The sequence below is a fragment of the Elaeis guineensis genome, chromosome 7 (genome assembly GCF_000442705.2).
Source record: "Elaeis guineensis isolate ETL-2024a chromosome 7, EG11, whole genome shotgun sequence".
In the NCBI taxonomy this organism is placed as follows: Eukaryota; Viridiplantae; Streptophyta; class Magnoliopsida; order Arecales; family Arecaceae; genus Elaeis; species Elaeis guineensis.
In genome coordinates this window covers 59,144,795-59,158,784 of record NC_025999.2, presented here as the reverse complement: position 1 = coordinate 59,158,784, position 13,990 = coordinate 59,144,795, and the positions used below count along the sequence as shown (strand labels likewise).

At 34.2% G+C, this 13,990-nt stretch overlaps 1 protein-coding gene across 6 annotated transcripts in view; it reads right to left on the bottom strand.

Annotated features, from left to right (window-relative positions):
- Positions 1–11,069, bottom strand: part of LOC105034894 (histone-lysine N-methyltransferase, H3 lysine-9 specific SUVH4) — a 59,044-nt gene extending 47,975 nt beyond the window's left edge. The window contains exons 1-8 of one of the 6 annotated variants that reach the window (XM_073260903.1): positions 10,779–11,048; positions 10,548–10,648; positions 10,021–10,470; positions 9,477–9,545; positions 8,597–8,665; positions 6,449–6,503; positions 6,127–6,248; positions 4,701–4,880 (exon numbers count right to left, since the gene is read on the bottom strand). In XM_073260903.1, coding sequence (XP_073117004.1) covers positions 4,701–4,880; positions 6,127–6,248; positions 6,449–6,503; positions 8,597–8,665; positions 9,477–9,545; positions 10,021–10,467 — 942 coding nt within the window. In that variant the 5' untranslated portion in view covers positions 10,468–10,470; positions 10,548–10,648; positions 10,779–11,048. Of the gene's footprint in view, positions 1–4,700; positions 4,881–6,126; positions 6,249–6,448; positions 6,504–8,596; positions 8,666–9,476; positions 9,546–10,020; positions 10,471–10,547; positions 10,649–10,778 lie in introns of all 6 variants that reach the window. The other 5 variants (XM_073260902.1, XM_073260904.1, XM_073260901.1 and 2 more) reach the window with 5 other exon arrangements.
- Between the last annotated feature and the right edge of the window lie 2,921 nt (positions 11,070–13,990).

Here is a 13,990-nt window from a genome sequence, read left to right as displayed (position 1 = left end):
AATTTTTATATTAAAATAAACTTCTTAATAAAGAATAGTATTAAATAAGAACCCTACTTATTATCAAAAATAAAGAGCTCTATTTAATAACATTATTAATATAGGCATTCATGGGGTGAAAGGAAAGTCCAGCCCATGTAGAGCCTTCATTTTAGTATATATACTAGCCTATAACCCATGCAATGTGCACAGTGCAATTTTTTCTTCTTTTCTCTGATTGTTCCTAAAATGAAATAGAATAAATAATAGAAACAGAATAAATTATAATAGATATAAGTGCTTACTTATTTTCTAAATAATTTTTTCATATTAATAGTATGATATACTATCATTATACAGAGGTCTAATAGTATATGTATATCTATTGATATAATAAAATAACATATTACTATAAAACTATAAGATCATTGTCCAACCTACATATAATAAGAAATAGAAATGTATTGCATCATGGGATATATGAATGCAATATAGTGGAGTCATTTTGTATTTTTATGCTTTCGCTTTAAAATAAGAGCATGATCATAAAAATATAATAGAAATTAATAAATCATTGTATAATCTAATGACCTACATGGGATATGAGCAGGATACCAAACCAATAAAAGTGTTTTCATTAATATCATCATACTTGAAGCAATATTGTTATTAATAATATCATTAATTTTTATATTAATTTGGTACTACTAATAATATGGTTTAATAAGCTAAAAGCTTCTTATTAATGATATAATATTATTATATTTATATATTATGATAAAGAACCATATTAAATAAGAGCCATACTTATTATCCAAAATGAATAGCTCTATTAAAAATATTATTAGTATAGGTGTCCACATGGCAAATGGAGAGCTCTGCACAATGAGAGCCTCCATTTTCAAATGTATGTTAGATTTAACAATTGTAATTGCTTTGGAGGCCTCTCATTAAATTATTTATAAATATAATGGATTATTTAATCACAATCATTTTTTAATGTTGTAATGGTTGTTATTTCACATGTTCATTACTCGACCTAAAAAAATCACATTTTTTAATATAAAAGTTAACATATTAGTTATTCCCATTTTATACCATAAATGCTACAAAACTAATTCATACCAAACATAATTTTCATTCCCATTTTATAGAATGTAGATATAAAATGTGAAATAAATTTATATACTAAATTATGTCACTATTGTGAATGCTGATGTCTTCTATTTAATTGTTTGCATTAGCGTTGATTTTAAGTAATATAGTGAGGGCTTTAGAAAGGCCTTCGAACAATGAAATTTATGTTTATCAACTATATAGCTATTTAACTAAATAAAAGAAAAAAAAACAAATTTTGACACCACATAGCCTACATACTCAAAGAATTAATGTACAACCTATTATGAAGGTAAAGACAAACTTTAAAAAAGGCAAAAGTGACTAGATTTAGTCAGTTTCAGCCAAAAGATGGAAAGTAGTTCACGAATTTGACAAAACCTAAAACTAAGGGCCCACTTTGGTTTGATCGAAGCCAAAAAAGATTTCATTTTAATCAAAATTAAAAACCCAATTTCCCCTTTCTACTTGTCACCCTGCTCACAGAAGAATTAGAACATAGCATTGCTAAATTTCTAAATTTAAAAAAAAAAAAAAAATCTACACCAAAAGGCATCTAAATGTTTTAGTGGGTCTCAGACTCCATAGGATTAGTGACTATAACCAAAAAAATCAACATTAAAAATGCACAACATGCAAAATTCAGAGGCCTCTAACCATGGGCAGAAGATGATGGTGGACTACAAGCTATCAACAATGACGCTTGAAGCTATGTGTGCTAAGCATTGATTTTAGGTGCTAATAAGCTGTTTGGTTGCCAGTGAGTTATACTAGAATGGCTATCCATACAACATGATTCTTTGTAAAACAGGCAGATGAAAGACAGGGAGAGACCTGTTTTCTATAAAACTGATTTTTCAAGCTTTGCCTTTTCAGCTTTAGCAAAACAGGTTTCATAAAACACAACCAAACTTGGTAAAACTCATTTAGTTTAAGTTTTTATATGCCCATTTTGAAAAAAAACTTGTCAACCAACCAGGACCTCAGTTCCTAACGAAGATTTATAATGAAAACTAGAAGAAGAAAAAAGCATCCTCGCATTTAGTGCTCGTTTGACATTGTTGTTTTTTCTATTTCTTTTTTTTTTAAAAAAAACATAAGCATGGAATCTAATGCAGAAAACATGTTTAGTTATCCTGTTTCTGTTTGTTTTTTTCAAACAACTTCCATTATTTCTGAAAAAAATGAAAGTGAAAAATTCTCACATTCCGTTCTTTTGAAAATAGTTTTCACCCATCTCCCAACTTCTCTTCTTTCGCCCAAACTTGCCCTCGACACCATCACTCATGCCCAACCACACCAACTCCTCAAGCCTCGCCAGCCATCTCTCCACCCAATCAGTGATGTCAAAAGCACCAAAAGGCGTGCTTCAGGTGCTCAAGCGAGGCATCAGAAGGGGTCATCGCCCCTTGATGCGTCAGGCGATGCCCCTTCAGTCAGGCGCACGCCTTTGGCACCTTTTAGGACCTTTCTCAGTGAGGCAAGGTGCTGGTCTTTGGTGCCTCAGTGAACTCTATGATTATTTTTTTTAAGGCTGAAAAGTATAAAAAACCTAAAAGGCCACCCATTTAACTTCTCAGCTCTATTACTAACAGGGGGTAAAGTGGTTAATTAGTATGGAAAAGTTAGTTTTGAAGAGATAGAAGCTAATTCAGATGAAACAGAAAAAGATGTTGAAGAATATAAATCCAATGGAGGAGGAGAATGTGAAAGTGATGACAACAATGGAAGTGGAACTGAATCTGATGATTTCTTTGATAAATTTTAGGCTTTAAGGCTGTTTATCTTTTTTATTTCATTTATATGATTCCACTTTAGGACTGTTTATGTTTTCTATTTCATTTATGAGACTCCCTTGATAAACTTTAGGACTTGTTATGTTTTCTATTTCATTCATGAATTTAGAGCTGTCTGTGGCTTGTTATCATATACTTTATCTGGAACTAGTTGAGCATTTTACTGTTTTATATATGTTTTATATTTAAATTATTAATTATATGGTAATTTATGTTACAATAGTTATCTTTAGTTGTTATTTATTTATATATCATATTTTCTGCTTTTTTTTCTTAATTTTAGTGCCTTACTTTACTTGGGCGAGTGCTTTTCTAGTGCTTCTCGCCTCAAGGCGCTAGACCCCCCAAGTGCCTTAAGGATGCCTTTCGCCTTTAACTACCTTGCCCCCAATGCCGAGCTATCTTTCATCCCCAGCCACATCACCGGCCCCATCCCCACTTTCTTTTCCTTCGTCGCTCCTTAACTGCATCTCTACTTGAAGTTGAGCTCTCCCTGGTCCTCGCCCATGTCGCCGGCCCCATCCCCCTCCCTCTCCCTCCTTGCCAACCCTCATTGTGGGAGGAAAAAAAAATAAACATGTTTTCTGTTATCAGAAATCTAAAAGAAAATAGAAATAAAATTCATGTTTTTCAGATTTTTTTTTTAAAAAAGAAAAGTGATAACAATGCCAAACACAACCTGTGTAAATTTGACAAGCAAGGAATGATCGGATGTGCTCTGTGGATAGAGACTAACAAATCTCGACAACATTCTATATGTAGTTATGAGACATGTTATAAGGCAAGTGACATAATAAAATGCTTGGGACTACGTCACCTTATCAGTGACATAATAAAATGAAGTCAGGAAATGTCTAATTCGTTACAACCAAGAGGTGCAATTTAATCTCCAAAACATGCCAAAATCAACAGAGTATGGCCCAAGTAGAGTGGAAGAATCTGTCAATTCAAGCTAGGCCAATCTCGACAATGTTATCCCCTACACATTAACATCTCGAACCTTGAACGGCTAAAGTTAGCCTACAATTGAGATGTATTTTCCAGTGAACAATCCAGTGAAGATGTATTATTTAGGCTGCATCACATAAATTTAGTCAAATATCAACAAAGAGTATAGAATATTGAAGACTGCCATGTTACTGATAAAAAGTTTGAGGACAAAAGCACAATCAGTTAACCACTTTGTTTAAGCAGGCTTAGATACAAACTTGGAAAGTCACAACAAACAAAGTAATGTTTGAACATTCAATACTGGTTGCTTTGATAACCATCCATTACACAGTTTGGTAGCATCAAGGCCTATTGGTTTAACTTCATCTCCAAAGTTTTACATGTCGATAAAATGAATCTCTGTTTCTGTTCTGTCTTTAGTAACCGTAGTTATCAGGGTTCACCCAAGGCTCTGATCTGGTCCAGTGCATGTAAGAACTAGTGGCAAAGCAATAGGCCACCAGGGGGTGGATTGGTCACGTGAACAGCTAATCTGGTCACCATAAAAATTACCAGACAAAAGTGGTGCAAACACCTTGTAGAATGGATCTTGTGCCACTTCCACCATCTCTATTTTCAATTCTTTATTCTTTTCACTCTTCTTTTCACAATATCTTCATACTAATTTTTAATCTTAAAATGTTGCTAATCTTATTTATACTACTTTTTGATCAAATCATCTGGAAAACAACCAGCAAAACTCACATTACCTGTATGAGACCCTAAACTTTTGAAGAAGTATCATCATGTCCTATTAGTTAAAAACATGACAAATAATGGAAAACAATTCATAAGAAAAACAACAACTAAGAGACAAACCTTTAACGCCAAATTACCACGTTCCATCTTTTGATCCCGGATCTGATGCTTATTACCCAGCAAATCATGTCCACCTTGACCAGTATAAACAATATTTTCAGAGTTGTCCAGGTCATCTTCATACATGCCCGATAACACTATGCATACTGCAAGGGGAAACTTGTAGCCCTTGTATTGCTCCTACCACATTAAAAAGTTTAATAAATTATTGATTATTAGCAATCTATTTTGAGATTTGGAGAGAAAAGTACACAGATAAGCATGATTATCAGGGCACAAAAGAACAAAAACAAGGAAAACTAAAACTTGCAACTCATGCCTTGAAACAAGCAGAAAATGAGAGAAACATACTAGCTTTTTAGCTGAAAAAGCTTTAAGCATACATTAAATAATACATACAAAAGCAAAAGTTATTCAGAAAAAATACCAAAGAGAAAATGACAAAAACATATTCTTATAAAACAACTAAGAAAGTAGAACGGTTTCAGAAATATGTAACAAAATTGTCAATCAGCCATTTTTTTAGAAGGACCAGAGTCAGGTTTAAATAGCAGTTAAACAACTAATGAAACAAGTGGATAAACACACCAACCATGCAATTATACATGAAAAAAAAATCTACTCAAAAGACTGTTTAAAAGAAAAAAATAAATCAAATGCACTAATATCTAAATTCTATATATGATCAATACAAGATGGACAAGAAAGAATTGGCAAAAAAATAAATATTGAGAATCTTATGAAGATATCAAGAGCACAGATACATGGCAATTAAAGAATATGAGAAATGAAAAGAAAAAAGACACTAAATTTGAGGGAAAAAAAAAAAACTAGCTGCAGTGTGAAGTTCTATAGAAAAAACTGCATGGTTTAAACCTTTTAAACTTCATTCAGAAAACCAACAGTCGACCTTAAATACCCTGACCAACAAGGCCTATCCAATACATCGACACAGTTAATCCATGTTAGAGAATGATTTGCACTCACTCCTAACATAAAAGCCCAGAAACACAACTGTTGCAGATAATCCATGTTTGAGAGTGATTTGTATTCACTCCTAGGATAAAGCCTACAAGCACAGTTGTCCTAATCCCTTACTCAAGGCAGCCCTAAGCAAAAGCAAGATCCACCATGAACAAAACATTGCAAGTTGATGAGTAGGGAAACCTACCATACTATCCAAACTATGCAATTCAAGCTCACAAAACATTTACTTAGACCTCGAAACGTCTAAATGGAGAGGAAACGGCTAATTTGAGATGGGCTATCTTTATTTTTAAGGGACAAACCATAAACCAAAATACACAGAAAACATAAAACTCTAATTTGAGGAAAGGTGACTAATTTGAGACACATGATCCACTGCCTTTATTTTTAATGATTAACAAATGAAGAATTAATTTTTACTAATTGCATGAGGATATACTTTGTATATTACCAATTTTGCATAGGATTGTCCCATGTAATCAATTCCATTCAACCAGTGACTATGAAGACCTACAACCACCATTTCAGCTCGTGAATAAAATTGGTGGCCAACATCAATTCCTGCCAAAATATATGTCAACTGCTCAGTCTATGTGTCTTCACAAATGCCATTGACCTATTATGGTAGAGGAGCACTAGATAGAAGTTCTTCAAAATAAATGAAAATACACACAGAACTTGGCATTCATTTAAAAAAGCATCAGCTAAATAAGACTAGAACAGCATACCACAATTTTATCACACTACCAAGCAATACTAACCGGGAAGATGGCCTATCCTTTTCTCAGGGTACAGCACAGTTCCCATCTTGATCATCTGGAAACAAATTGGAAAAACATAATCATATTGTAACGTTAAAAGAGCATAGCTGGAATTTTGATGCTTGAAAGGCATAGCGCTGCCAATTATGTTTTATCATCCCAAAAATGGATCAACTTAAAATATTAATTACTGGGCAAGCAAAACCACAATTCTAAAGGAAAATCTGCATCCACGTAACAAAATTTGGACACAAATCAAATATTAGATATTGAGCACGAAAATCAACAGCTTAAATAATTATCATTTACTATGTTAGGAGACCTAATACTTTGAAATCCACATAATGAATTAATAGGAAAAAAATAAAGTATCAACAGTTATAAACTTTTGATTATTTTCCTGCCATTGTATCACACAAACCTGAGTACTTATTTTAATAAAATCAACAAAGAAATAAACACAATAATATGAGATTAATAAAGAAATGTCTTGCCAAAAAAGCATTTCACTTGCTATTAAACTGAATAAGCACAACCAATTTGGTAGATGTCTTTACTATCCAGGAATATTCATAAATTACCACAGAGAACCAAGGAGGAAGTGTGATAGAAGAAAACCATGGTGTAATAGATCTTTTATTATTTTCTTCACCTCAATGGGGGAATTTTTTCTTTCATACCAAAAAAATACTTCTGCGAATTTGACAAATAACATAAAGAGAAATATCACTTTATTGGAATGTTCCGGTTACTTTATGTCATATTTACTATACTTTCCTGGTGAATCAGTCTTATCTGAATGTAACAGATGTACCTAAACACGATCAAGTTTAGTTAATATCTCAATTAAAGAAGTCCAATCATTTTTTTCATGATTCTTTTTTTAAAATAACTAGGACAAAAGGAAATCCCGACAAAATTGGATGAGGGAGCAACTTGAACCCATGTCATTGCTACCAGCCCTCGATAACTTTTACAAACGGCACTCATTGACACCATCCATTTCTTTCATGTTTCAAACATATCTTTTAACCTCATGCATGTATGACTTGTTGAAAGAGAATATCAATTAGCAAAATCCATAATGAAGTTGCTTTTCTGGGTTTCAAAAACATATAATTAGTCCTAAACTGCATGTTAAGTACATCTGCTTCTTTCCAAAAAAGCTGACAAAAAGTATTTGTTAGTAACATAGTATATTGATTATTTTGCCCTAATTTTAGTTTAGTAAGCAAAACAATTGAAAATGATGGATAAAAATTAACAAAACCAACCATCATATAGTTAGAAGTACACGCAAATCATGTACAACCTGAAAGACAAATTAAACTAGGCAAAGGAAAACTTAGGTATCGTTTTGCATCACTTAATTTTTTTTATTTTCAAAATATAAGCATGTTTGGTATAGTAATTATTTTTCAAAATATAAACATGATGATAGTGTCTCGAAGGGTGGTGGTGATGGCAAATACAATGGAGGCGGTGGTGGTGGTGGTGGCGGCAATGATACCGGAAGTGCTAGTGATGTAGTGGCAAGGGGTGGTGGCGGCCGCGACAATGATGGTTGAGGCACCAATAATATGGTGGTGATGCAATGATGGTAATGGTGTGGCAGAGGCCATGGTGGTGGTGGTGGTGTGGCAAAAGTGGTGGGGGTGACAACAACAATAGTTGTGGTGGTGGTGGTGGTGTGAGTCGTAGTGGCGATGACAATGATGATGGTGAAGGCAGATCATAGCAGCAATAGTGGTGCTGAAAACAACAGCAGCAGTAGTGGCGGCGGTAGCAATAGCAATTTAGGTGGTATCAATGCTAGAGGTAAAATAAATGAGTTTCTTACTCTTGAAAACAGTGACAGTAAGAATTCTTTACTTTCATTTGTCTAGAAATAATGAAAACAACTTTTGAAAAAATGGAAAAATACAAATTATAGCATCAAACATTTCTTTTGCCACAATTTCAATGATTTTGTTTTCAAATAAGAGCTAATCCAAATTGCACCTATAAGCATTCTAGAATTGATAGGATCAAGGAAAAGAAGAAAATAATACAATGCAAACCAACTAATTTTACTTAATTAATGAGTCTAGTAGTGAATACAACATATTGTGAGAACATAGACATGATATAAAAGAGTAAAACACATGCCTTGCTGATTGCCTTAAGATCAGGTCGTTTTGATGCTCGCTTTACATCCTCTTCACAACCACCTCCCCTCTGCACAAAAAAATAAAAAATAAAAAATAAGTCAAGGTACTATTTATAAAAAGAAACCCATGCTGAAAGGCTTATGTAGAACTAGATGATTTTAGATTTCTTCTTCAACATAATAATTCAATCATGTTTGGAAATACAGATGCAGATCATCTTACAAAGTCATACTTTGTAATATCAAAACCAAGTTATAACATCTATATTGCTGATCGATGACCTTCTAAAAATGATGAGGGGATTGCAAATTTGCTTTCTTGGAACTAAGTAGGTTATTTATTCATTTTAAAGAAACATGTGGTTTCAAATGCCCACCTAAAATTATCATCCCTAATTACATTTTTAGTTGTAAAACTCTAGGTAACCATTAGCGTTAAGTTTCCTTTTAAACATTTGAAACTCTAATTAGTGTCTCTCATTATTCTTGACCTCTCTCAAAGTCACTGATAGTCAATACAATTTTGTAAAGAGCAAGCTTAGAGAGAGACAAAGCACATCTTTATAATATAGGATGACCATCAAAAAGAGGAAATGATAAGGAAACCAGCAAGAATGAGTAGATGAATTTATTTCCTATCTAAAATTGTATATTTCTCCTATTCTGGACCTTGTTATAATGTCCTTGATGTATCAAATAAAACCAATAAAATGGAGCACCAACAAATAAGATAAATAAAGGTTATGTTCACCTTAGTTTCCTTTAATTCTGATACACCAACATCTAATATCTTGCCATTCCTTTTTTTGGGTTGCAAAACTGAAATAGACTAAGATGAACATGTTTCCAGCAAGAATATATTGACTAGCTGAAACTTACCTTAGGATTTGAAGATTTAGGAACTTTTGAAAGTTTAGCCTCCACTTGCTTACATCTTTGCTCTTCCCCCTGTCCGGGAATTAAACAGAGCATCTAATAGTATGTTACACAACAAAAAAGGAAATGAAGCAGCAAGCTACATACACATGTTCTTAAATACATTGGATGCTTTTGAACAAAGGGAACTCTTATACAGTTTTTGGTTGAAAACAATTTTCAGATCTATGACTGAATATAATTCACTGATTCCTTCCACTTAAGTATTTTCATGTGTTTACAAGTATTTGCTACTCAAAAATACTTTTTCAGTTTTACATTGTGGACAATGAGTCTCCATAGTTCAATCCCAATCGATATCTGCAGTTCAATCCAGAACAGAATATGAAGTTTTTCTCTTTTTATTTTTTTCAAATATATGAAAGGTATTTGCAACAGGGATCTCATAGATATGGTTTAGAAGGTTCAAAAAAGGAAATCTCAGGAGAACGCAACATCTTTCCACAAAAGTGAGGATTGAAGGATTCTCTTATGTTGGTCCACAAACCTGAACAAAGTGAAGGTAATGGCTATTGAAAGCCCTTAGGGTTTCCTTCACCCTGGCTTGTGCACTCTTACCAGGACCTGTCTGGTCCCAATCACCACCTTCTCCGTTCACTGCATTACCGCCACCTCCGTTCAGCACGGCCTCTCCTTCTAGACCACCACCAGTATTCAAATCTACCAGCTCACCAGACTGAAACGAGGCCGAGGGAGCTTCAGACACTTGCTTCCCGAAATCAAGCTTCGCTCTCTTCCTCACCACCTGCTTCTTTGTGCCAGTTTCCACCTTCCTCCGCCCATAGTAAGGCCTCTCCTTCCCCATCCATCTCAGACTACACCTCCTTCCCCCAGAAGCAGTGGCCTCCACCGAGGCAATCTCTTCTCCACCAGGAGACACCGCCGGTACCATGGGTAAAGCGACCGGAGCCCTCTCAATGGCATCTCCCACCATCTGAACAACAAAGAACCAATCATAAAAAAAAAACAAAAATAACAAAAATAAATACACGAAAAAAAGATTCCACGTTCCTAGAACAAATGCAGCACAATCTCTTGCCTTCAAACCCTGAAACGATCTCAGAGAACAAGCACACGAACTAGGATTCCAAGATCTAATATTTCTACCAAGTTTCCTGGAGAAAAAAATGCCAAACTAAACCCCAAATCCTCCGACACTCGAATCAATCAAACAAATGAAAAAACAAAGAAACCAAACACGAGAAGGGGATCCCAAGTCCAGGACAAATCCGGCGAAATTTATACCTGGACAAAGGACAAATCCAGAGCTCGGAGAGAGCGAAAGGGCGATACTAGGGATTTTCTCGGCAAGACGGAGAGAAGAAGGAAGAGGCCGCTACCAACAGAGAGAGCTCGAAAGCTTCAACCGCGCCTCGTCTCCTCCGCACCTCACTTCGTCTCTCGCTCTTTTTGAGGTGCCGGTTGCCGACAAGCGAGGGTGGGGAAAGCGGGAAGTGGAAATGAAAAGCGGGGCAGAGGCGTGCCGGGGAGAGGCGTTCTTGGCTCCCCACAAATGCCTGGCTGGATAACACCACTGAATATAGAGTTATTTACGATATGCGCCACTAAGGGATATCCGTTGATCCTCGGCCTTTATTTGGTACAATGGATCTAGTAAATTCATTAAAAAAAAAAACAGAGAGAGAGAGAGAGAGTGAGAGAGAGCGGACAAAGAAGAATAGGTAGGAGAGAGGATTATCCCTTCATCCTTCTATATATTTAATCAAAAAATAAATAAAAAATAAAACAATGAATGAATAATATTTATATAATATTTTTATTTAATTATTTTTTAATAAAAAATATTAATATTATCAATTTATAATATTTATTTATACTAAATAAGTATCATTATAATTTATAATTATATAAAAAATTATATAAATATTTAACTTAAGTTTTAATTTTAATCTAATAAATAATTATATAAATTAATTATATAAGAATAAATTATTTTATATTAATTATATAAATAAGTCATAGGTTTATAATTTAATTTAAATTGTTGATTAATTTTATACAAATAGTTAACTAAAAAATAGTTAATATAAATAAAAAAGATAATCCTAATTATTTACGTATAATTAGAGAAATTATATGCTAAAATTAAAATATTTAGTAATCAAAATTTAATAGTATAGGATAAATAATATAGATAAAATAAAAATATATATAAATAAAATAAATAAATAAGTGAATAACTATTAAAGTTTTATAGGGATAATTTTACTAGTTTAGAAATACACCCCACACTTGCTTAATTCATCATTCCTTGCATCTTGTCAATTTAGGAGGTTGCAAATTAGTGGGCCCAGATTGATAAGCAATACCTCCTTTCCATCCATTCTTCTTAAGATTTTTTAAACCAAACAATGGATGGAGCCATCCATCCTTCTAATTCTATCCATCCTTCCTCTCATGACCCTAACGAATGGGGTGTAATATCTCGTTTAACAACTCAACCCACTAACTAGATGGTGATATGTGTCCGATAAAATTAATAGCCCATTAAATCGATTAAATTGATTATAGCTTAAAGTGATCTTAGCATTTCCAAAAAGAAATCTTGTAACCAACTAGATCAGCAAATAAGGAAAGCATCAGATCTTAGCATGCTTGAAAAGGAATTTTTTAACTATCATGATCAACAAATAAGAAAAAAGCCCAATTGTTCACCATAAATTGTGTGATCCTAATCAAGTAGATCAACACCCCCTCCTAAATACCAAGCATGGCGACCCCCTAGGTGTGAGAAAATCCGAATGCCACTCTCATTCTTCGATCTCTCTTTTATCTTTCATGTTCCTCTCAAAGATTTGCCTAACCTAAGGGTCCTAGTCAAAACATGTTCCAGCGATCGCTGATTACTTGCTTTAGTTACTTATCAAAATCGATGTGATGAAATGCTCCTTTAGCCCAATTGAGCAAAGAGCTGCATCGAATCGCCGGCTCATCTACCTGTTTAGTTGGGTTTTAAGCGATAATAAAATAGTGCTAGAGGAATGAACATTTTCTTTTGAGGTTTGTCCTATAAGTTTAACATAAATGAAGTCTAAAGAAACAATCACTAATCCATCAACCAATCCCAACAGGAGTCTGATAACTCTCGACCCAGCTCTCAATGATAGCCAACCTCACAACCAGTTTTCGAGGCAATAACAGTCGAGTAGTTAGTCTACCTGTACAGCAAATGTGGACTTTGATGGAGGTAATCCATAGTATACAATATTTAAACTAACAACATGTCACCATATCATTAGATTGCTAAGACAACCTGGTGTAGCACACTACCCATCACCTTAAGAACTCTAACCAACATCGAGAGCCTTGATGCTCATCCCGAAACAAGCTCCAACCAAAGAGATTTAGAATCCCTCAGCAAGAAAGATTATTCAAGAAATAAGTCGACCTTAATCAAAGGATCAAGATGTTGGACTTCTAGGTGATTAGCATGCTAATTTTTCATCTCATAAACATGTGCAGTAGAAAGATAAGATTAAAATGATTTTAATCTAAAGCATGCTCGAATCTAATCCTACAATCACCTAAGGATCTTTCTAAAAATGCTATAAAATAAATATTCGGATCTGAAAAGAAAAACAAAAGAAGAAGTGGTGATCAAATCACCTACCTGAAAATATTTTTCCTTCTTTTTGTTAGATCGGATCCATCGGATGTCTCAGATTTCTATCATAGCCGTATAAGCATCCGATCTTTGCTGATATCTATATGGAGATGACTTGATCGAAGTACCAAGGCCATCAGAGTGATAGCACCTTACAAGCCTCACTTCTTGACTTAGATCTGGATCTTCTTCTAGAACTAGAAGAAAAAGGCTGCAGCACGAATCCTTCATGCTGATTTGATGGGATCTGGACAAAACACCAAGAAGAGATGAAGAAATCTGTTTCTTCTTCTCTTTCTCTCTCTAAATTCTCTCTCTATCAGATTTGATCTGATAAGAGTGGGGTGTGAAGAAGAAAAAGGAAGAAGAGGGGCGATGAGATGAAGTAGCGGCAAGGCAGAAATAGCACATGCATGCAACCTTCACACCATAACTCTCTTTTATTTGATTTTTGTCACATAAAATAAACCCTCAACACCCTAAACCTAATGAAGATTAGATTTTCTTCCTTATTTGAATCAAATTCAAAAGGAAGTGAAGTCCAAGAAGGAAAGAAAGTCCCAAAGAGGAGGGGCGCCAACTATTGGTGCCCCCTCTCTTTTCACGTATGCAAAGAAAAAGAGGGTGCATCTTCACACACCCCTCCCTCTTTCTGGCATGAAAAAAAGAGAAAATCCTAAGGTTTTAAGGTTTTTTCAATCTCTTTTGATATGGTTTCAAATTAGATTTGATTGGAATCCAATTCGAGTCTGATTTGAATCAAATTCGAAAAAACTATCAAATCTGATCTAATCAGGATTGCAATCCAAGTCCAACTTGGATAATTAAATTC